Source organism: Dermacentor silvarum, chromosome 11 (genome assembly GCF_013339745.2).
Source record: "Dermacentor silvarum isolate Dsil-2018 chromosome 11, BIME_Dsil_1.4, whole genome shotgun sequence".
NCBI lineage: Eukaryota > Metazoa > Arthropoda > Arachnida > Ixodida > Ixodidae > Dermacentor > Dermacentor silvarum.
The window spans coordinates 68,046,101-68,070,831 of record NC_051164.1 but is presented as its reverse complement, the minus strand read 5'-3'; the positions used below and the strand labels follow the sequence as shown (position 1 = coordinate 68,070,831).

At 47.5% G+C, this 24,731-nt stretch overlaps 1 protein-coding gene across 1 annotated transcript in view; it reads left to right on the top strand.

The window, feature by feature from the left end:
* The first annotated feature begins 3,980 nt into the window (after positions 1-3,980).
* The window catches only part of LOC119434075 (rho GTPase-activating protein 190-like), an 86,580-nt gene continuing 65,829 nt past the window's right edge, over positions 3,981-24,731 (top strand). Inside the window, 3 exon segments of the mRNA XM_049658852.1 lie at positions 3,981-4,158; positions 14,480-15,018; positions 15,020-15,237. Coding sequence (XP_049514809.1) covers positions 14,530-15,018; positions 15,020-15,237 — 707 coding nt within the window. The 5' untranslated portion in view covers positions 3,981-4,158; positions 14,480-14,529.

Below are 24,731 nucleotides of genomic sequence, written 5' to 3'. Positions count from 1 at the left end.
GAGGAGGACTGCAAATGTAGGAGGGATAGCACGGAGTGCTTCTTGAACGTACAGCTCCACCTTGTCAACAGCTGGAGTCGCTGGCAGCTGGACGACTGGGTCCCTTGAGAGTGCATCTGCGGTGGCCAGCTGTTTCCCAGGAACGTACTTGACATCAAACTGGTACTGGAGAAGGCGGATGCGGAAGCGCTGGATTCGTGGTGGCATGAGATCGAGATCCGCGGTTCCTAGGAGCTGTACTAACGGCTTATGGTCGGTCTCGAGGGTGAAACGAAGACCCCGAAGAAACTCGTCGAATCGGTTGATGGCCCAGGTGGCAGCCAGTGCCTCCTTTTCGATCTGGCTGTACCTCCGTTCCGTTTCAGTCAGCGCTCGAGAGGCGTATGCAACTGGTCGGCGCTCCCCTGATGGCTGGTCTTGAAGGAGGACAGCACCCAACCCGAAGGAACTGGCATCTGCGGAGACTGTCGTCAACAGTGCAGGGTTGTACCTTGCGAGGCAGATGTCCGACGACAGCATGCTCTTGAGCTTTTCAAATGCTGAAGCCTGCGCTGGTCCCCATGTCCAGGCTGCAAGCTTGTTCAGGAGACTTCTGATTGGCGCAGTCGTTTGAGAGAGGCCCGGGAGGAAGCGACCGACATGGTTGAGCATACCGAGAAAACGTTGGACACCATGAACGTCCTGAGGAGCTGGCATGCGCTGAATGGCGGCCACTTTCTCTGGATCCGGAGTGATGCCATTGGCACCGACGACAACGCCAAGGAACCGCACGCTGGACACGCCGAAAGTGCACTTGGCAGCGTTGAGGGTGACCCCCGCTTGTTGGAGGCGACCAAGGACTGCCTGGAGGCGTTGGTCGTGTTCTTCTGTGGTGCGGCCAAACACAAGGATGTCGTCCATAAGGTTAACAACACCAGCCAACCCTTCCAGCAGGCGAGACATCTGACGCTGGAAGTATTCCGGGGCCGATGTTATGCCGAATGGGAGGCGGCAGTAGCAATACCTGCCAAACGGAGTGATGAAAGTCGTGTACTTCTGGGAGTCGCGCGCCAGGCGTACTTGGTGGAAGCCTGAAGTTGCGTCCAACTTCGAGAAAACGCGTGCGTCACCGAGAAGTCCGAGGGTTTGGTCGACGGTCGGGAGTACGTGGCGTTCACGCAGAACGACTTGGTTGAGTTTGGTCAAATCAACGCACAGGCGGTAACCCCCCGCTGGCTTCGGGACGACGACAAGTCCCGCGCACCAGTCCGTCGGTTCGTCGACGCACCGGATCACGCCCTCCTGCTCCATCTTGTCGAGCTCCTTTTTGACTACGTCTCGTAGCGGTATCGGGATACGCCGGGCTGTGCTGAGGGCATACGGTACCGCGTCAGGCTTGATACGTATCGTGTACTCTTCCGGAAACGTGCCCAGGCCGGTGAAAAGGGCTGGAGGGACTTCACGAGGTGGTGCGTCCGGCAGAGCTGGTGCGACGGCGCCGACAAACTTGACGACCCCAAGGGCAACGATAGCGGGATAGCCGAGAAGTGGCTGCTCTTGTCCCGCAACGACGTAGAGGCGCTCGTTGACTTGCCTGCCTCTCCAAGACAGCGCCGCGTCGAAGGTGCCGAGAAGCTTCAGGGCTTGTTTCCCGGGTCCGAAAAGTTCTTCGCCTCGCGGCTTATCGAGGACGGCTGGGCAGCCGGGAAACGTGCGCGGAACCACCGAGACGTCGGCTCCAGAGTCCACTTTGAAGACGAGAGGGTTCCCGTTGACACGCACCTCAACGTACCGCCCGTTGCGGGCCACCGCCGCGACGGAGTGGAGCTCGACGGATCCGAGGCGCTTCCCTGAGCGACATACCGCCGCGAAGTGGCCTCGCTTCTTGCAGTGGTTACAGACCGCTTTGGCCGCTGGACAGTCAGACCGTCGGTGAAACTCGTGACCGCAAAATCCGCATTGCCTACTTAGGCCTAGGCCGCATTTCAAAGCCTCGCCAGCTCTGTTGCTCGAGTGCGAACCGTCGGGTCGGTCACGTGACGCAAAGTCAGCAAAGTTGCCAGAGTCCCGTCTATTGCGTCGTCCGCGTGCACGCTGCGCGGGTTTACGCGAAGTCGCCGCGTCCACGTGAGCTGCCGTAAGCGGTTGCCCAGCGGTGAGGGACAGGCGTTGTCTTTCGCGTTCGGCGTCTTCGTGCTGACGAGCTTGCACGAGTGCGTCGTCCAGGGAAAGGCTCGGAGTGCGGCACAGCTTGTCTGAAAGGCGAGAATCCGCCAAACCCACGACGAAACGGTCGCGAACAAGACGCTCTTCAACGGCAGGTGACGGGTAGTTACACTTGCGTACCATGTTCCGAAGGGCCGTGAAGAAACTGTCGACGGTTTCGCCTGGCTCTTGCGTCCGCTTGTGGAACCGAGAGCTCTCGTACACCTCGTTTACGGGGTGCACGAAGTAGCTTGTGAGCCGCCGGGTGACTTCCGCGTAGGACTTGTACGCTTCTTCATCGGACATGAGAGAACTGAGGACAATGCGTGCACGGGGGCCCATACAGTAGAGGAGAGTCCTAACCCTCGTCTCGTCCGGGGCTGCGTGCATGCCGGTGGCGAAGGCATAGTCCTCAAATTGCCGTAACCAGGGCAGCCACTCGCCGACATCGTCGAAGGGGAACGGAGCGGGACTCCGGAGACTGGCGGCAGCGAGAGCAGGAACTGGAGCGTCTTTGTTAGCCATGGCAAGTCGCGGGAACCACGCATCCCACTTCTGACACCATGTGGTGGGAGGGTTCGAGCCGAGGCGGCCGAGGAGGCAGGCTGAAGCCCGAGGGCCGCGGAGTAAAGACACACGCTCCGAGTCCCTAGCAGAAGTGCCCCCGTTTATTCACAGCACAGCCTTTATATGCTACATCCTATAGAGGGCGCCTCATAATCGGCTTAGCACTCGCGCCCTCTACAGGAGGTACAGCTGACCGGCGATACTCTGGCGGGACAAGAAGCTCTCGTCCAGCAAGTACGATCGAGCAGCCATGGCCAGTGGAGTCCTGGAATGAGGACACCACCCACTCGTCCTAAAGATCAACGACCTCGATGGTCTAAATAAATGTTTTTTTTTCTCTCTCTCTCTCAATACCACGTGGTCATCAATTCCATATGCAACAGGAGGTGGTGGCCCGCGTGGCTAGCTGTCTGTGCGAAAAAGGTATGAGCTGCTAGGTGGTGAAAATTTGACAGGTTTCAGGTTTCACAAAAGTTTGCGAATAATCTTTCGCGTGCAGCGTTGCAGAAATTGTTTCACAAATGAGCATTGAGTGTATTCTCAGGCGAGTGTATACTAAGCCGGTTTCGTTCGCCGAAATATGGATGCACGCGGTAAACTAACGCCACCAGTGCATACAACTAGACCCCTCCCACCCGTCCTGTAATGCCGTGCGAGTACAACTGAGTAAACTAAACACGATAGGACACACCAGCAACACCGACAAGGCTTAGTCGGTTGTACTCACGGAAACAAAACAAGAGCTTTGCGTGTGCATAGTGCGTTCCTTTGCAATTTCGAGCTCGGAGTATCGGACTTTATCTTGTTGCGAACGTCGTAGCCCCTTTCAACTGGAAAAACAGGACCCAAGGTCCTAGCCGGCAGCACTGAAAGGTACTTTCATCTGTGATGTGCATTCGTGTTAACGGCTTTTAGAATGCTCATCAAATAAATGAATGAATGTTACGAATGGCATTCGACGAATTTCACAAATTTTGTTTTCCGCGGCATTGAAACATTGGCTTGCTTGGCTTGACCTCCTGAACGACTTGGTTTGGATGAGTGCGGACATCATAGCCGTTTTCCTGCTAGAGAAAGGGGAAAAAGCGCTCAACTTTCCTTAAGACAATCATTTTTGAAGGAAAGGTTAAAATTTTGTTTGACAATTAGCGCTAAGCGCCACTTTGACAGTTAAATTCGACGAAACACGGCTGCTGCTGGCGTTTTTGTTGCTGCTTTGCAGCGGGTGCATGTCACTCACGAGAAAACCAACATGGCCGCCCTTTGAGAACCGTGCTCGCTGGGAGGAATGCGTGCGCGCTTCGCGTCACCCGCTGCGTGCGTAGTGTGAGCAAGCCTTGTCGGGGCGCCGCGGCGGCAGCGGAAGCAGCACGGCACCAGCCGACCCTCGACATCGGGAGTCGCCAGGTGAGCACGCGCCGGCCAGCGCGGCCACGGCCCCGCGGGCGCCGCAGGTGCCCTGCTCGGGCTAAGCCTATACCGAGTGCAGCTCGCGGCCGTGAGTGAGCCGCTCGGGGTTATCGCCGTCTCAGCCAGACCGGCGCGCGAGCCCACGGCGCGATCATAGCGCGCAGTCCCGTGACGGCCTCGCGGCGCCGCTCGCGCCGGCGCTGTTGGAGCCCGCGGGCAGCGGCTGACAGCGCCCGGGGTCTGTGGGCAGAGCCGACGTTGCGTCCATGGACGACGGCCCCTGGTTGCTGAGACGGAAGAGCATTCCTAAGCCAAGCAGTCAGTGCCAAGTGTTCGCCGAGAGTGAACGGCGGCGCTTTTGATCACCGGGCGGCGGCCTGGCCGTTTGGTCGTTCGCTCTTTCTCCCGGACATTCGAGCGATGTGGAATCGCGATCAGTCCGCACCCCCATAGTACAGCTAGGTTCGAAGCCACGCTGGAGCTTCGTTCGTAGGACTCCGAATATCGGTCGTTGGGCTTCGAATAGCGGGTGGTGATTGTTCTGCGAGTGCTGAGCTGAACGGAACCACCACTGCCGCCGCATTTAGTGGTGAACGGGGTGTTCAGCGGAGCTCGATGAACGCAGTAGTGCTGTGAAAGCTGGTACGTACTTGTGGCACGTCACAGTCGATCTTTTCAGGCGTCATCGCTGCGGCAGTGCAGTTTGTTTGAGGCTGTTCGACAGACGTCGTCGAAAAAGAAACCAATGAACTTAGTCGAGGTCAGAGTGAAATGGCACCCTTTGCGCTCTTCCACCATAAGTTTGGCGTTATGATAGCCAAATCATGTTTGGAGGGATCAGCTGTCGGCGAGATGACGACACACCTTAGTTGTCTAGCGTGTTTGAAACCAGCAGCGAAGATTCATCGCGTGACCCCTGTAGGCAGTGTTTGCAGAACTACCCTGTGCTTTCACTGAAAGGAATCAGCTGTTTGAGATAAAAGTCGTGGATTGTGAGGTCCATGATACTGACCATTGTTCGGATTTATTCATGCTGTAGTTTTCATGTTGGAAGCCCCGAAGGATAGCAGAACGTGCGTGTCAAAGTTCGAAATAAATTTGAAACAGTGTACACAGACTTGCTAGCCCTGCACTAACACTCCTCTGGATTCATCCATCCTTAACCTTTTCCATACTGCAGGAATTGACGAACAGTGTAGTGAATTTCCCAGAGATTTCCAGAAATGTGGCCCCATGATGACCATACTCGTCAGTTGTAGCAAAAAGGTTAAGCACCCATGATGTGAACACTTCTTTATCATGCCCTAGGCAACTTTAATGTCTGGGCCCCCTTGTAGTAGTGATAGCAGGGCACTTCTGTAATAGCCAACCTTGTTTCCTTTTCTCTATACTGCAGTTGTCTTCTATTTGTTTGTTCTGGTTATGTGGCAGTGATAATGCCACTGTTTCACTTTTGTTTCATTACTTGTTAGCTCGTCTGTCTGTCTGTCAACTCTTCTACAACACAAGGTTGTATATCCCGCAGTATTCAAGGAGTGAGTTAACTAACACAGCCTTGACTCTAGAATAAGTTCTGTCCGACCGGGTGCCAAACTACAGCTCCGGTTAAAGCTTGGTCATTTCTATTGTGGAAACCCTTGATGGCAAAAACATGAGTTTGGGCTGGCACTCTGGGTCCAGTAACAACATTTATTCTGTCTCTCTCGCTTCTCTTTGGACTTTCAAGGATCCTAAAGATGTTTTAAAAGCTCCTCAAGAGCTTCCTAGAGCTGTCGACAAATTCCTGCAGGAGCGTGGTCCTGATTTGAGACTTTGAGTAGACTTCGCTGATCATGTTTATTCAAACCACCACTTTCATCCTCATTATTGGCACATTCTTTATTTTTTCTCTTTCTACTCCCATACTTGAATGCTTCGCAGCTGGTGAGAACTTCAACTGAGGCTGATCTCTGAGATTTTACATCATAAGGAATATCCTCTCTCAACTGCACACATATTGTGCTCATGATAGAACTGATCGTTGTCAAAGGCCAGCTGTAACAAAAATTTGGACTGTGTAAGAAAGCCAAATTTATAGATATGCAATTTAGATATATAGCAGCCTCTATGTAAAAGTTTACTTTAGAAATACGAGCGAATGTGTCGCACAAAGCTTGCGAAAGATGTTCTTGACATTGAAACTGAAAAAGAAAAATGCCGCCGTTTCCACTAGCCAGAAATGACACAGAGTCCAGAACGTTGAGAACCAGCATGGCTCCTTGGCGCGTCCTCCGAGATAAGGCGCCATGCTGAAAATCTTGAATGGGATGTGTTTGAATTTGCCTCACATCAACTAGCAATCGGGCGCACATTGCAACTGCTAAATTGCTAATTAAATGCCGTTAATAGTAAGATTTGACAGCTACCAGTCCTACAGCTTTGCCATGATTGCTTGGATACTATATACTACTAAGTTATAATGAAATTATCCCAAGTCAAATTTCGTTGTGGGTGGCCTTTTAGAGCTCATTACAGTCTTCAACACGCACATAATTTTTTGTGAGTGTTTATCTCATATTGCAGCCCGTGGAATCGGCCCAATGCTGTACCAGCTAGAGTGCACAGGATGGGAATATATTAGATTACATGTGTGGTACTGACCAGCTAGGTACCTTGCGAAGTATTTTATGCGTTCAGCTGCTTAGAGGTATTGAAAAAAAAAAAATTATCAAGGGCATGCAGTATCGCATAGCGGCAGTGGCAGGTTAATGCTATTGCAAAGGGGAGTGTGGCGGCTCGGCAGTCACTTGCAGCCAACCGTGGCTGAAGATGACGAGCACCGCGCGAGACCAACACGTGAATAGAGCGCACTAATGCACCCGGCCACAGGGGTGTTCAACTTTTGGCTCCATGTGTGATTGCACATCATTTTGCGCAGAATTGTAGGGCACACAGCTGCTTGCTGCGTGTTACTCTGTAAGCATTGACACTTGCACCGGTCTGGAGGTTTTCTCTTGCTTTCGTTAAGCCTTCCGTAACATGATGGACTTCTCGGGGTCAGCTGAGCAATTGTATGATGCACTCGGGAAGCATGGCCACATGCCCGTCATTCAGCTGTCGCTCCCAAGGCTATCTTACGCGTGCACGGCCCTCCAACTGCGACGTTTTTTGAGCATGGAGTGCCGGTACTCGCCACGGTGGCTATGGTATGGCACTGATGTGCAAGAGGTCATGGGTTCAATTCCCAGCTGGGGCGGTTGCATTCCGATGGGGATGTAATGCAAGAACGCTTGTGTACCGTGCATTCAGTCCATGTAAAGATCGCACAGGTGGTCAAAATTAAACCGGAACCCTTAACTATGGCATCTCTCATAACCCACTGTGCGATTTCGGGACATTAGACCCCACCATTTAGCACAGAGTCTATGAAGGAAAAAAAAAAATTGTAGTTAGTGCATACTTCCTCAAATTGATATGGGAAGTGTACATGTCCCTGCACAACCACCAAACCACTTGCGGAAATTCAGGGCCGAGTGGTGAGGTTGCAGGAAATCTTTCCTTTTGGTGATCTCTGTGCTCTTAAATTAAAACTTTCACAGACGACTTTACATAAGTGGCCCTGTGGTACAGCTGCTGCTGTAGCTCAACAATGGACCCTTTTTGTTATTGTAAATGTAGCTGTACCTGCAAGGCACTTTGCCAATCTAATGGCAGCATAATCACTTTTTCAATCAGCTTGTGCGAGCACTAGTTTGCTTGTCTAAGACATGAAAAATATGGGCGTGGCTCTCGGGATTGAACTGTGTGCGAGACACAAGCCCACAGCATGGGCAGCTAGCAACTGCGTCTTCATTTGAGCCATGACCAGTGCTACCATTAGTTGAGGAAAAATGCAAGGCAGATAAGTGCACTGGCGAATTAGGAATAGGGTATGTTTTGGAAGAATTCTTGCTCGAGTGCATTTGTCCAGTTGTCTCGAATGCAATTGTCCATTCACTTGTAGAAATGTTATTTCCCAACATCTACTGAACTCGTTTTTATGAGGATTGTTGCATTTAAAAGGAACATTAAAATGTATTGACTGTTGAATGCAAATTTTATATTTATGCATTCAAATTTCTTTTCTGAAATTTGTGAAAATATTTAAGAATAATAGAAATACGGCATCACGTTTGGTTCTGTAAATCCAAAATAGAAAGGAAATAAAGCATATATTACAATATTATGATCTGCGTCAGCTGGCACATCCGAACTGGACAAGGTGGATATGTTAGACATCGCTTAGGCATATACCGCTTTGTTTCTAATGATTATGTGTCAGATTTTACATAAGTTGTAATCTAATAAGCCATGTCCCCCTTCCTGCGATATACGCTCTTAGAATATGTGCAGTTAACTGATGTGCAATATCTGTTCTTTGCATAAAGTTACAGAGCTGTAAGTTCAGTGCTGAAAGCTTTTTTTTATCTACCCATTTTGCCAATTTCCTTAACAGGAAGACATAAAATGTCTTCCTGTTATAATGGACTGTGGAGTTTGCAATTTCTAAAATGAAATAAATTTCATTCACATCTGTTGAGCAGTTGGCCTAAAATTCTGTTTCACGTTTTCACATACATTTAAGGGGGGACATGGGTTGTGGAGATTATGTCCTGCATCTTATGGCCAATTCTGATGAAAATAATCAGGCTTGCTTAGTTTTTCGTGCTGATTTCAAATATGCAATAATTTTTCTTGTAAGTCTATTGGTTCAGAAGATAGACAAATCTGTCACTCTATTGTTTCAGGAGACAATGGAAAAAAAACTGCTCAGTAGAAAGTGAATATTATTTCATAGCTAGATACTATAATATGCAATAAATGCAATGCTGCAAAAAAGTTTTCAAATTAAATAATAATTAGCCATTTTGCAGGTGATCAAATTTATTTCCTTGTCCTATGGCTACCACAACAAAAGAAAATTAATAAAATAAAAATATACATGTGCAGAAATTTGAAATTCTGCTCTCAGCACTTTGTAATATGCATATTAGGCTTTCTGCTAAGGGAAGAATTATTGCTCTAGCTGTTCTAGATCATGAGATATCACTCCGACAATCTGGTGAAGTCACCCAAAAACAAGTTTTGAGAAAAGTGAGAAAACATGCAAAACCTTTTATTTGCAAATTTACAGCTGGAACAGCTCAGTAGGCACCAGACATGTAGTCCTGCTGACTTCCAGCCCCTGTGTGCCGCTTTTTCGGGGACTGGCGCAAGTTTTCTGTTGCTTTGCCCACGTTCAGTTCGGCGTAAAGTTCGCGAATCGACCGCGCGCAGTCGCTCGTCAGATTACGCGCCGCGCGATCGGTCGCGGGCGTCAGCTTCGCCTTCACGTAGCTCTTCCACGTTTTCGTGTGAAGAGCCCGACGGCTGATGTCCATCAACGAGAAAATGTCATTGAACGCGGTCTGTCGGTTGCCCGCATGGCACGCGTAGCCAAAACGTTCACAGCAAAGGAGTTCATTCGCTCGGCACTATCAACGCGCGGCGAGCTCCACACCGACGTAGTCTCTCCACAGTTTGCGCACATAAAACGCAGCTTCACAGCGAGTCCGTATTCCCGCTCGTCTCGGACGATTTCGAAAGCACCACTGCAGTTTTTGCACGTCGCAAACGTTAATAAAGTGTTCACTGCACTCAAATCCACAATCGTAAACGTAATCCCATCAGCCGGGCGAAGTGCATCGTCGGTACTGTCACCCACGAACTCGCGTTTCCTCTCCGTCGCTGGAGCGGAAGATAACGCCGATAGATTCGCTTTGGCTTTCGCCGCTTCCTCCTTCAGCTCGGAGGGTTGCCGGTAGATCGTATCTTGCCGCGAGTGAAGGTCGAAGGCTTGGCGGCAGACGGACTTTGAATCGCAGCAGCCGCTGCGGTCGTTAGGCCTACCGTTGCTGCATCGACGATTTGGGCATCAAACGCTGAGGTTGTGGCGTCCTGGTCGTTTTGCGGCGTCGAGCAGCGCACTTCGCAGTTTTCGATGAGCGTCCGTCGCACTTTTTTAGCACCAAACTTGTGCCGGGTGCGAAATTTGCGCACCGTTTTCGACAACGCGGCACGCTTTCTCGCTGACACTGGGGCAAGATGGCGCGTCTCAATGCGCGTCTCCAAACGCGCAGCAGACGATGGCCATGCCGTTCCGCCAATTGGGAGGCAAGCTCAAGTCACGTGCGCCAAGTGCCGAATAGGAGAGCGCTTTAGTACCTTTTTTTGGCGCGCAGTTTTTAAGTGGCCAATAGCTGAATGGGGCCCGTTCTGGCGGGAATTTGAAGGCAAAAAGCGGCTCTTTCAAATGAGACCAAGATGTCCGCGCTAGCACACGTGGAAGAGCAGGCGCGCGTTTCGGAAAATGTGCCGTTTCAGCGTCAGTTTAGCCTGAAATTCAGCTAGTACATGTCGTATAAGACATCATTGCGGCTAAAATATTGACATTATCGGTATGAAATTAACAATATAGGTGCAATAATAGCTGTACATTCCAACAATGCAATTTAAAAAAATCGAGTTTTTTCGCGATTTTTGGTCGCCACAACCCGTGTCCCCCCTTAAATGAGGGTAAATTGGAGTCTGCCATGAGCTAAGGTTCATACATACAAAATGGCAGTGACAACAGCTGGATCCGTAGTTGATATGGTTTGTTGAGGATCAATATGCGAGTGCAACGTCAACATGCCAAGCACAACGTCAACAGTACTTTGTGGTACAACATCACTATGGGGACTGGTAGCTTCCTGAAAGAATGAATCTCTCGAGAGAACTACGGCAGCAAACAGAAGCCGAAGGAGGTGATGAGCTTGAAACACTTGCATGTCGTAATACTATAGCTACGAAATGTTACTATTTTATTGCAAACGTTTGTGATTGTGGAGCCACTCGATGATTTGTACCTACCGACAGCCATGTCATCCACTCATCGAGTGAAATGTGTAGCAGCATCCGAAATTTCAGCTGTCGTTACATGGAATGTTTCACGAATAAACTTCGTAAACATTTCCGTTTATGTGTGGTGCAGGCAACTCTTGTGGCAACTGTAGTACAGGGCACCCATCCCCGCGGAACAATGCCTTCGAAATTAAAAAAAAAAAAAAGCGGGCAACATCTTGGAGTAGCAAAAGCATTTTTCATGTACTTCACCAACTCTTGGTATTTTTTGACTTCGACTACAGTTTTATTTTTTCAAATTATAAGGATGCTTTATAATACTAGTAGCTTGATTGATTTTACAGAATTTATGGCTTTCAGCATCTGGGATCCTAAATGTGAATCCATGTAGTTTTATATGCAGGCGATATAAATGATTCGGACACGGGCGTACAGAAGGGAAGGGAGAACAGGTTGAATTAATTGTAGACAAACGAGGCAAGTTGGTACAGCATGGGCAAAGAAAATGACTGTTAACTCCTTAATTCCTTAAGGTTTAATGCCATTTGCTGCATAATGTCGCAGTGTCCTGCTCCCATGTGGCCGCCTTTTGCGTGATGTCACACAGGCAGCTTCTGGGAAGCAAAAGCGAAGCTGTTTGTAGAAAACCCTTTACAGTAAACTATTCAATGTGACGTGATGCTTGCCATTGCTTTTTCTAGGATTTTGATGTCCAGGACCTTAATTTAACAAAAATGATGAAAAGCAAGAAAAGTGATGTCATCATTCTTTTAATCCGGTAATGCTCGTAGTTCTACATCAAGGAAAAATTATAACAAATTGTTCATTTTTATTTCTGGCTGTAAAGGTACAATTGTACAAAAAAAAAAATGTTACTGTGTTAAAATTTGTTTAGTATAGTAACTAATTAGTAATTGGTATACTGAATTTTACAGAACCGACAACTCGTTCCAGCATATCAGAAACAGTAGTGCAGGTTATGCATTCAGTTTCCAATACTTAAATAAAAAATTTTGAGATACCAAACTCAACGTAGCATATACAAAACATAGGGCATTACAGCATTAAAGGCCGACTGCAGCAAAACTTTGAGGCCACATAGGAAGCCTAGTTTGAGATAGTGGAGATATAGATGAGGGCACAAAACATTACAGTTTAAATGTGACCAGTAGCCAGTGATACGAAAATTGCCATGCTAGGCGTCTCACCGATCATTCCGCAGTTGTTCTGCCTTAAATGACAGGCAGCGGAGTTAGTGGTGTTTAAAGGCATTTCAAGCTTTCTGAAGTTTAATTTGTAGTTTCTGTGATAACTGCTTGTTCTAAGCCTCAGCACTGTTTTGCACTTTCAACTAATGTTCAGCAGAGACTTCGTTCTTGGACCTGTGCTGGATTCTCGAAAGTTGTAGTAAAAATTCAGTCAACTACACATCATGCTGGTGTATCTGCCCTTCACGACTTCATATTTCAACAGACTTCTACTAAGTCCTGTGCCTACGCATACAAGTTCTTAGTTTTTCCATCCATGTCTTTCTGCAGATGATTATTACTAAGAAGAAAATCTAGACCACCCAAAGTAGTAATTGCAAACAATGCATCAGAAGCCCAGTATCTCTTGGCATTTATGGAGCAGTGCTTAGGGCTGTGGTAGTACTTGAGAAAATTGGAAACGAGGCAAAAATATGAAAATGGCTGCGCCCAACACCACACGTAAGCATGCTGACTGTGATGCGTGTTACACAGTTGGAGGCTCATCACAGCCTGCACTTATATTGATAATAAAAGGCAGGTTATCCAAGCTCTGTTAGTAAATTATGCATCTGTGATGCCAAAAAAGCCACTCTTGCCACGAGAGGAGGTTTGATAAGCCAGAAATGAACAAACAAACAAACAAACAAGGAAACACCAGGAAAACAGGTGGCCTCGATCCTACCTCCCAGTTCTTGCATCAGCTTGGCATGATGTCAGGATTTTGATGGTATCCGCTTGGGCGTGTTCAACTTTTTATTGATGAAGACGTGCTACATTACATGACTACATGCCATGAATACTTTGCATGGCTGCATGTAAACGAGCCAAAGACAGAACTACTTGGTTTCGAGCAGATTTACTGCACCACAGTGACTCAAATAAAAAAAGAATATGCTTTGAAATTTGTGACGTCACACTGGTGTACCAGCGATGGGATTTTGACAGTTTGCCCTTTATTGCGTCTCCTTGAATTCAACTTCTTAGTGCAAAATTAGCAAATATGAAGTTTGTTTTGAGATATTACTTTACCAGTCTTTACCATTAGTGTTTCTCTTCAGTGGCCCTTAAAATGAGCTCTTGCTTAGTCTGAACACTGTTTCGCCAGCCAGCAAAGCTTGTGCCATCGGAAGAAGCCTGCAGAGGGCCGCTGTGGGTGCTGCAGCATTGACGATCAAATTCTGCTGGCTGGTGTGGCCCCGCACAGTGTGAAATAAATCCCTCCACTGACCCAATTCTACCACGTTTATAAAAATCACGTTCCTGCTTACAATTTTTGTTTCGCACAAATTTTTGCACCATATTTCTTGAAATAGCCAGAAGTGATGCTTATTTAGCAGAGCTCACTCGATGTGTGTGTGTGTGTGAGAGAAAGGAGCACACTATGTGGACTGCCTAATATTTATTCAAGCAATTTCTGTAATGCCCCTTTATTAGCGGCCTTTGAGGTATTCGAAATAACTAATAATAATAAACTACCAAACAGCACCAGCAGACACTGAAGCTCGCGAATGCATATCAGAAAGGAAGTCCTTTATATAATTCGCTTTTCTGAGCTCGTTGCTCAGTTTTGTGCCGTTGGCACTGTTTGCAGTGAGAGAGATGAACGAGGTGCCAGGATGTGCTTCCATTGGTGCAAGTGCATGCAACGCCACATGCGCTCCCATCAATGAGAGAGGAGTTTTTGATGACATGATGCAAAGCTCGGTTCCCTGTAACACCTCCCGATGGTGTTGTCCACCATGCATGACAGGCGGTGAAGCCAAACGATTGCGCCCACAGTATCATGGAAGCTTGGCCGCATTGCAGTCACGCCTAGCCTTTCCCTTCATGAGTCAGTGGCGGTATTAGCCGCTGCGTTGCATTAACCAGATAGTACTTAACACCATGGCGGGCATCTTCGGTGCGCTGCTGCACACCTGGTTGATTTGCGCTCCTCTCAACCTCTGGCTTTTTCTCTTCCAATGCCACCGTGTGTAGCAGAATTTTGCAATTGTTTGTAAGTGTAAACATCACGGGGTTCAAACTAGTATTTCAACAGTTGCAATCTTTTCTCGGCATTCTTGCAAAAGCTGAATGCCGAGAAATACATCTGTCGAATAAGCAAAAAGAGTGTGTTGGAAAGAAGGAAGCCTGTAGTGCCTGACAGAATCCCGGCACTGTTTGTGCAGGTGGCCTGGTGGAGTCCGGTGGGGGGCCTGGCTGAGGGGCGCGGGGGCGCATGACGAGCCGGCGGCAGCCGGGGGGCCCTCCCTCGGCTTCGGAGGCGGCCCCCCGGTCGCTGTGCGTGGCCGTGGTGGGCCTGAGCGGCACCGAGCGCGACAAGGGCCCCACGGGCGTGGGCAAGTCGTGCCTCTGCAACCGCTTTGTGCGGCCCCGCGCCGACGACTACCACACGGACCACATCTCGGTGCTGAGCCAGACGGACTTTGGGGGCCGCGTGGTCAACAACGACCACTTCCTGTACTGGGGCGAGGCCCGGCGGCCCCTGGCGGACGCGGCCGACAGCACCGGGATGCCCGAGCTGAGCGTGCATGTGGTGGAGCAGACCGAGTTCATCGACGACTCGTCCTTCCAGCCGTTCCGCAGCGGCAAGACGGAGACGTACCTGAAACGGTGCGCGGCCCTGCGCCTCTGCTCGGCGGAGAAACTCATGTATGTGTGCAAGAGCCAACTGGGCATCGAGAAGGAGTTTGAGCAGCGGCTCATGCCCTGAGGGCCGCCTTAACGTGGACGGCTTTGTGTGTGTGTACGATGTGAGCCACGTGCCCGGGAGGCCGGCCGACAAGCAGGCAGAGTTTGCGGCTACCCTGCTGCAAACGCTGGTGCGTACCCGGAAACCTGTTGTGCTGGCCGCCACCAAGACGGACGAGGCCTGCGAGATGCACCTACGCGAGGCTGAGCGCCTTGTGGCCCGCAAGGAGCTCAGGTGAGTCATGCTGCTGCAGTTTGCTATGGTTGGGTTGTCTTGGAGGCAAGGCTTTGCTCGTGCTGTACGTTGCGTGTCCAATCTTTGTGCGCTGGTGTGCTGAAACAAATGACCCTGTTTCTTGCTGTCGTGATACTGGAGTGGGTTGAGTTTTGCAGCTATGCCTGTTTTTTCCCAGGCTCAAGATGACGTAGTTGTAAGTGAAGTCTGGTGCTGATTTTGGCATTGTACTGGCCTGAAAGGGTGTTACAGATGTTGAAAGCAACTGAAATTAGCCACTATGGTGTCACGGTGGTGGTGGTGTTTGTGTTCACAGGGGTTAAAGTACCAGGTCACCACAGGATTTCTGAGAAATTAATAATGTTTGACGGAGGGCCAAATATTGTGCCACAGCTATTAGCTGTGTCTTTGCTGTGCGTGTACACATGCTTGCTGTTTTCCTTCTTTTAGTGTGCATACAGTACAGATTTCTGGCGTGAAGTGAAGAAACATGGTAAAAACATGGTAAAAACATGGAATATATGCGAATTGGAAACCATATGTAATTATTGGAGTGCATGTGAAACGGTTCAGATGTGGGAATTTAGGTGCACTTTTGTGTGAGCATTCGACTATTCTGTCGTCCCTATGCCTCTCCCTTTCCACACGCGACAGCTGTTGGGAGCGGCTTTTTCCACGGAGTGGTTTGCGCGGTGGAGCGTCATTTGATGCCCGCTCGATACAAAGGGGTGTGGCCACAGCATCCAATCCAATTTTGAGTGTATATAGGTCGCACCGTTCTATAAGATGCACTGATGAAAAATTCAGAAAGAAAATGCAACTTATACACCGGAAAATATGGTACGCACCTGATCCTGTCTCGAATAAGTCTCTCTCGCGCTCGCTCTGCCTGTCGTGCCGCCCTGGCTGGTACACGCACTTTGAGTGTTAAGTAGCACTTGAAGTGTGTGAGCGGAATAGTCAGCAGAGTTGTCACGTCAACGGGGGGGAGGGGTTTGCTTCTAGACTGAGAAATCTTGCAAGAAGTTGTGACAGCGTTGCCATAAGTGTTTCATTTCAGAACACTGGTCATCTAGGCTAGTTAGTAATGTGTCACGTTAAAAATCACAGGAAGCAAAAATGGGAACGAAATGAAACAGATGCAAACTCCCTCTCACCGCTAAATGTCTCTTATTTGAAGCAGTGCAAAATGTGTGCATTTGTGAAAACTAGCTAACAATACTTTAAGAGGGTGAGAAGGCAGAATCATGGTGTGACCACTCGCTATTCAAGGAACACTACACATTCAAGTAGACAAATGGGTGGTTTTTAGATATTTCAGTAGCAATGTACGGACACTTACAAGTAGCCCTTTTTAATCACACAGTGGACTGCTGAAATTGCATTGCTGGGTTGCCGTGGCAGCCCAATCGCCAAGGCGTTGCATTGCTGAGCTCGAGGTTGTGAATTCGATCTCGGCTGTGGTGGCCACATTCCGATGGGGTGGAATGCAGAAACGTATCTGTACCATGCACTGGGTGACGTTAGGGAACCCCAGGTGGTCAGAATTAATCCAGAGCCCCACTTCAGCGTGCCTCATAATTAGATTGTGGTTTTAACACGTGCCCTCTAAGGGGTGTTCTACCGCAATGATTTTTAAAATTGGTTCATTAATAGCCGAGACAGAAATATTTCAGTGCCACGAACCCATGATTCCAGGAGGCAAGCGTCACCGCCAACATAAACACACTCTCCACTTGCCCTGTCTAGCCTCTGCAAAGCGAAATTCCTTCCCGGCGTTCTCCCATACCGGAGCTCGAGGATCGTGTGACGCGTACGTGATGGGCCCTGCCTTCTTTTTTTTTTTTTCCTCGCATTTTTGCTGTGCGGCACACTTTAGCTGACGGTGTCGTGCGCGAGCTGTTGCGTTCGTCTCGTTCCGCACAGCACCCGATTTTGCATGCTGTGCACGAGAACACCTGACTAGCAGTATAAAGTCAGTGCTACACAAACACTGAGGCAGATGCAAGCAGATCACAGAGCATGATCGTGCGCTGGAACACGGTAGGAAATGACAGTACAGTTTCGCTCTCTGCGGCGTGACTGCTTGAAGTGGGAACAGACGAAATGGAAGTATATTTTTCTAGCTATGGGTACAAAGTAAAACAGACATGCAGACATTTGGTTTGTATGCTTTATTATTTCTCTAAACTTCAATTCGTCTATTGAAGCAACAGATTAAACAAATAACAGATGTTGCCTTGAATAATTCTCGAAGTCGCATGTCACTATGAGCGACGTCAGAGCACTGCCATGTATGTGGGTGCACGTGCGTGATATATGTCGACTCTCTGGCTGGGAGTGTGGTGCTCACGAGGAGAAGGGCAAACAGCATTTGGTTTGAAATTTAAGCTCTCTTCGCGGTGTATAGGGATGTAATACTTAGTATACACAATCGTTGGCGCACATTATATGCACTGCGCTTCTCAGCTCAAAATGGCCAGACCTGGTGATGGGTTAAGTGCCGTGCCCAAGCGTACTCTTCTACCCTTGGCCATGCCCGAGGAAAGGCGCGTGACATGTTTTGGACACTCCCTGCCTTTCCGAAAATAATTTGTGAATGGTGAAACATCCATAGACTGGTTGCGCCATCTACACAAAAGTTGGTCTACACAAAAGTTGGTACAGATGGTAAACCAGCTTCGCTGGTTTACCATCTGTACGGGGCGCATGGGCGGTGAAGTTTTTTTACCTGGTCTAACACACTGAAAAACAACACGCGAGCACCACTGAGAGACAGATAAGCTTTGTTGCACCATCTGTCGTATAAAAACTAAGCCTGCCATACAACTTTAGTTTGCCCAACTTTTGTGTAGATGGCGCAACCAGTCACACGGGACCGAGTCACACGTGATTTATTTCTTTCTTTCTTTCTTGTCCCTGGCTCATACCCACATATCCAATGTGTGTATATGCCGCACGTGATATTATTATCGTTAATCGTGACGTAACTGACGAGCATGTGATGTTATTGATGTCATGACCTATCAGTCATGTTAGTCATACATTCGTTTCCTTCCATGCCAATTTCGGTTTATACCAAGTGAACGAGACGCAAGTTTTCGATAGGTTTATTTCCGCCAAAGGGTTTCTGTGGTTGGACCACAAGTTTTTCAGCCTAGGCATATACAGCTTCTCTGTAAAAAGTCGGCGTGTTTTGTACAGTGCAGAAATTCAAGAGCCTCTTATCATGAACTCTGATTCAGAGACCTTTGGTGTTGATTACAAGGTGTCTTCAAGTTACAGTCTTCAAGTTACAGAAACAGTAATGAAGGGGAGACGCTCCTGGAAAAACATTTTTGTTTATTTCTTGGCCTAGAATTCTGAAATTTCTGTCACTAGTCATCATCATCAGCCTATATCTATGTCCACTGCAGGACGAAGGCCTCTCCCTGCGATCTCCAATTGCCCCTGTCTTGGGTTAATTGTCGGAGTCATCAGGGAGGTAGTGGCCGAATACTGCACCAGGGAGGCCAATTCCTGTTCTGTCACTAGTAGAGTTTCATAACTATAATGGTTCTTGAGTTAACACAACTGTGATAACAAAATCTTTTTTTTTGTGTGTACACTTTGTAGCTTATTAAAAAATTTTACAGAGCATCCTATAATGACTCGTTTTGCTGCATATGGGCAGTAGTATGTTGAAAACTACCTAAAATGTGGGCATAACATGCTATATTTCCTGCAAAAAATAAGAGGTACCCATTGCATATTCTACATTTCCCTTGTTGGGATTTCATTTAGAAAACGTTAATTCTGTAATAGATATCAAACTTCTGTACAGATATCAGCGTTCTACACTGTCCAAAGATACTCTGTGCAAAATTTTATTAGAATCTGAGAATTTTAAGCGCATGAAAATTCACGCACAACATGTGAAAATTGTCTAGAAATGCAAATTGAGAAAAATGCACCTGAAAGTTATGAACGTCTGTATTCTTCAATATACAGTGGGATTTGCATGAAACTATGCGAAAGTGTACAACAGTGCACTCTTTATACAGCGAGTGCATTTAGAAACGTCCAGCTCCATATGTTCGTCCTTCCCGGCCTTTGAGAATGGAGTCATCAAGGCCGACGTGTAGGTGTGTATCGAGGCCGACGTCCTCGATACTTGTTTTTGGTTCGAGATTTCCGAATTGTAAGATCACGCTTCTTAAGGGGATCCATTGCGTACTAGCAGAAACGCCGAACAGGCAAGCGCAGATCGTCGCAAGTGCCCTGCAAGCAGCTGATCAGCCGTAGTCAGTGACGGCCCTGGTAGAGTACCACGTGACCAAAGCAGGAGCACAAGACGGTGAAAACTGGCTACGAAACTGCTGTTTTTCTATATTTTCCTGCAGAAATACGAAACTAGAGGGCATCTTGTGCACTAGAATAAGGCTTGCTCTACCTCGCCGAAACAAGCTGCAATGGTGGACGACACTGAGTTTCTGAGCGGCGGGCGTTCATATATGCACAAACTTGTGGTCTAGAGAGCTACCCTGGTTGATTCAGAACGATTTCTCACCAATTTATCGGCCGAATTCAGCCTTGACATTTTGGGAAATAAGAGTTAAATGATCAAAATAAGTTTACAACTACAATGTCAAAAGTGAAAATTAAAAAAAAAACATCCAGATTTTTCGAGGAGCCTCTCCCCTGAAGAGGCAATGTTAGCTGTGGAACACGAATTATCCTAGTTAACATTATTAGCATTATTAATTGGCATATTTGGCAACACATCACCAGTAAATTGCAATTAAATTTAAAGCTTGCTAATGTGTTACTTAGAAATTGAATTTTTCGCACTTTGGAATAACCCCTAGCAGACAGCGGGTGGAACTGTCCAGAGAGCCAGAACCCAGAGGGTTAAATGAGTTTTTAATTGCTTTTGTCAGTGATGAGCCTTTAATGCTGCTTTTTATCTCTTACAGTATGTTTCTTTGCCAGTGCCTTGGTGTTCTTGAATATACTTCCATTTCTGTTGGTGCTAAGCCCCTCCTTCCCCCATATGCCTTTTCTCCCTCTCTATTGCATGTTGTCCACTACTGCAATATCCCTTTCAGTAGGGCTGCATTATGTACAAACAAGCGTGGTGATGTGTCCCTTAAACGAGCTTGCACAGTTATATATTATGCTCTGGCTTTGCATAAACATTTGGCTGTGGTGAACTTATGTGACCACCTTTTTATCCAAAGCAAAGGCTGTTCAAGCTTACTTGAGACTCAGTTGAGTTGCCTTGACTGGGGCTGCAGTATCAGTGGACAGAGTGCTGCCATTTTTGGTTGATGTAGTCCCTGGGATGTGTCCAGCCTGGTGGCAAAGAGCTTAAGACTGAGGACGGGAAATCCATGAGTGCTTCGTAAGGTGTGCTCTTTAAAGGCGGCATGGCTTCACATAGCCAATGTGGACAGCATTCACATAATGTGTTCACATTTTCGGAGGTCATTGTGACAGTGTGGATTCGTGATTTGAAAAAGCAAGCGCAAATAAAACACAGACACAAATAGGAATTAAACACACTTGTCTGTGCGTTTATATATAACTGCCTTGTTGAGTCGTAAATCTTTTATTGAAGTTTATTGACATTCTTACAATGTTGCCAGATATTTCTCTCTTGATTGAACCCTAAGCCGTAGAGGCCAGTATGGGTTGATGAATAGAAGCAAAAATATTATAATAGTAAAAATACTAGTATTTGGTAGGTCATAGCCCAAGGCACGTATATTGGAACAACACATCTTGGAATGCATGTTGGCACCATTGACACATTATTGGCACATCTAGTTGCTAAATACTTGCAAGTAGAGCTTTTGCTTAGTGATTAACTAAGAGCACCTGGTAATTTCTTGTTTAGTAGTGCCTATCTTTTCAAGCTGGAGCATATTGCCCCAAATATTGGAAACCCCATAGTCTTTACTTGTGGACTTCTTGAAATCCCTTGTTTACAAACGCCGGTCCATATGGGTGACTGGAATACTATATATTTGGTTCTGAATGACACGTTGACTTCATAATATTGCAGTTAATACAATGCTTGCTTATTGTAATTAGTGTATCTTGTCTTATATTTGCTCTTTCGCTATTAGCTGTAATAATCATTGCTGTGTAGTTGCTTCTACTGTTATTGATCTTGAATCACCACTTCAGCCAGCCTCTCATCGTGGTATTACTGCATATATATTTTATATTTCCTGTCAAGGAAATGTGTCATCCTAAACATCCTGAGCAACATCAACACGATACTTCAGCATTCTTTTTTCGTTCGAGGCATTTGCTTCCTCTTTCACTCCATCGGCAGAGTACTAGCACTTAGGCAAACACGGGCCAACAGGTTTTTCAACGAACTTTTCACCTTTTTGCCCTCACTGAAATAATAATATATTAATACATCGGGCCACGCAATGCGTTGCTGCATAGCATACAGCCAAGCTATCAAGCCGGGGCAACGTTTTGCTCCCATGTGACCACCTCCTGCGTCATGACGCCAGAACACAGTTACCTCTTGGGAAACGAAACTGGTTCATGGAAAAGCTATCGTAGTAAATTATTTAGGGCACTCTGAGGCTTGCCAGTATATTTTCTAGGCCTGAAGGTCCAGGAAATTCAATCAAGAATTTGAAATGTCATATCGGTACTGCTTTAACTGGCCCTCTCCACCTCCTGGCCACAACCAGTGGCACTGTGACATAAGAAATTGATACAGACAAGCGGCAGGCAGTTATGTCACAGAGACGGGGCGGCACTACCATAGCATCCCATGCAAAAAAAAAAAAAAAATTGTCCAGCAGCTGCTGGTGTGAATTCTGTCGTTAGGCAACATCAGTTGGTGTGGTCAAGTTTTAAGTGGTAATATAATGTATTGCTATTCGTTGCTGGGATAGTTGGTTCATACTTATTATGGTGCAAAATATGTGAAACCTTGTAAAGAAACAACTGGACAGGAAAGGCTGTTCTTTTTTTTTTTACTTTATTATATATATATATTTATCGCTGAGTGCTTAAGAGGGCGACATTATGAAGCCACATTCCTTGTCTGCTTGCAGGAGCTGAGCGTTGTTCTGTTTGAAATATGTAACGATCTCACAAGCTGAATCCTTAGGTGAAGATGTGTATTCTAAATGTATTTTGAAAGACAGTTCACGCTGTTAAAAAGGCATACTCTTTCTTGTGCGGTCGTTGTTTCGCGTCTTTTGCACCATATTATGTTTTAAAAGTAATTTGTCAAGCATTCTTGTTGAAATCAGTCATCAGTGGGCGGATGTGGCAAGGAGCAGCTATGGCACCATGAACTGTTGTGTGTTCTATGGCGAAATAAACTGCTTACTAAATATCACGGCCCACCTTCATCGTAGTCGTGCCCTCGCATGTCACTCTCACGCCTTCCTTCGATGTCAGCACATTTTGATGGGGGCGAAATGCGAAAACACCCGTGTACTTAGATTTAGGTGCACGTTAAGGAACCCCAGGTGGTCCAAATTTCCGGAGTCCCCCACTACGGCGTGCCTCATAATCAAATCGTGGTTTTAGCACATATAACCCCATAATTTTTTTTTTTTTTTTGATGTCAGCACTGTGGGTGCAGTCGACTTGCGTTTTGGAAGGGTGGAAGGGAGACGGGAGAGAGGCGTGCGAGGCTGGCTATGCGGCAAATTCGTGCCGTGCGGGGCACAAAGGGGGGTGTGGTGACTCCATATTTTTTCATTCTTTCCTTTCAGCGCAGACACCCAGTAGCCAGATGTAATTGTTACAGCCTATAATGCTGCATGGGAACATAGTAGTAAGCGGTTTATTTTACCATATAACAGACGCAAAAGTTTGCCGTTCTAAGGTTGTTCATTATTACATCTGAGTATTGTTGTAATCTCGCACTGCAACGATTACAACGTGCTGTGTCATCTACTTCACGATACATACGGCGTCAGGGGTTACTCTTAGCTGCTGAGAAATGTGCTCTGGTTGCATTCACGCGAAAATCCGTCTGCCGCTATCCGATCTCCATTAACGGTGTTATAATACCTTATGTCTCCCACCACAGATTCTTGGGCATTATCATTGACCGCGGTTTGTCGTGGTCGAGGCATGTGAATATGTTGAAACAAAAACTTACTCTGTTTTGCCATGTTCTTCGCTTCGTAGCAGGCATGAAATGGGGCCCCATGGAAGGCTCCCTACTACGACTTTATCAGTCTCTATTTGTAGGCTACGTTCGATACAGCCTCCTGATACTCTCAAACTTGAGTATTTCCTGCTTACGGACATTAGAGAGCGTTCAAGCGCAGGCACTCAAAATATGCCTCGGCTTGCCACGGCGTGCCTCCAACAAAGGCACAATTGAGGAAGCCCGCGTATGCCCATTATCGGTATACCTGTCCCACGAACAACTTCGAGTATATCTACGCTTACTTACACGACACCATTGCCATCCATTGACGTCGGTTCTACAAGAGCGGCCGGACAGCATTTTCAGAAGTGCACTCCGCAGCCATCTACCCCATATAACATCAGGCTATGCCCTTCCATATCACCCCGTCAAACCACCGTGGGTGATGATTCAACCTTCGGTATGCGTTAACGTCCCCAGCATACTAAAGAAATCATTGGTTCCAGTTAGTGGACTACAACAACTTGCTTTGGCATACATCTGGTCAGAATACCAGACCTATGTTCATGTTTACACAGATGGGTCCGCGTCACCAAAGGCATCGACAGCAGCTGTGGTGATACCAGCCCAGCAGATGACTCGAGGTTTCATTCTAGATCATAATTCAACATAACCACTGCAGAGCTTGTGGCTATACGGGAAGCGATTTGCCACATCTGTGGGGAAAGACCTTAAGAGTGGTGCATTTTCACCGACTCAAAACCCGCGCTGCAAATTTTGAGATGCTTCCTGCGCCACACCGCATATCAGGCTCTGGCACTGCAGATCACCGAGCTACTTTCATGCGCTCAAGAAAAACACCACCGCATAGTGTTCCAATGGATCCCAGGACACTGTGGGCTCAATGGTAATGAGATGGCCGATGCTGAAGCAAAGCACACCCTCAGCAATGGCCTGCGAACTGTAGTGCCGTTCTCTAGACCCGGACATCACATGCCTCCTGTCGAAATTAATGAGGAGTGCGACGAAAACATACTGGGCCCAGCCAGACGCTCGTCACGTTCGCCTTAAAAGGCTGGATCCCGATATGCAATTTCCTGTTCTGCGTGGAATTCCACGCCATCATACATGCCTGATACACAGACTGCGATTAGGCGTCGCTGTCACACGCAAATATTTGCACATCATTGGACGGACAGAATCCCCGGAATGTTCAGTGTGTGGTGTTATAGAGACGATAGACCATGTGCTCGTGGTGTGCCCTGAGTATGCGCCCGAAAGACTCACACTGGCAGCCACCTTGAGGCATTTATATAATAGACCAATGTCGGAGGACCTCTTGCTAGGCGCAGGGCCACAGAGTTGGCAG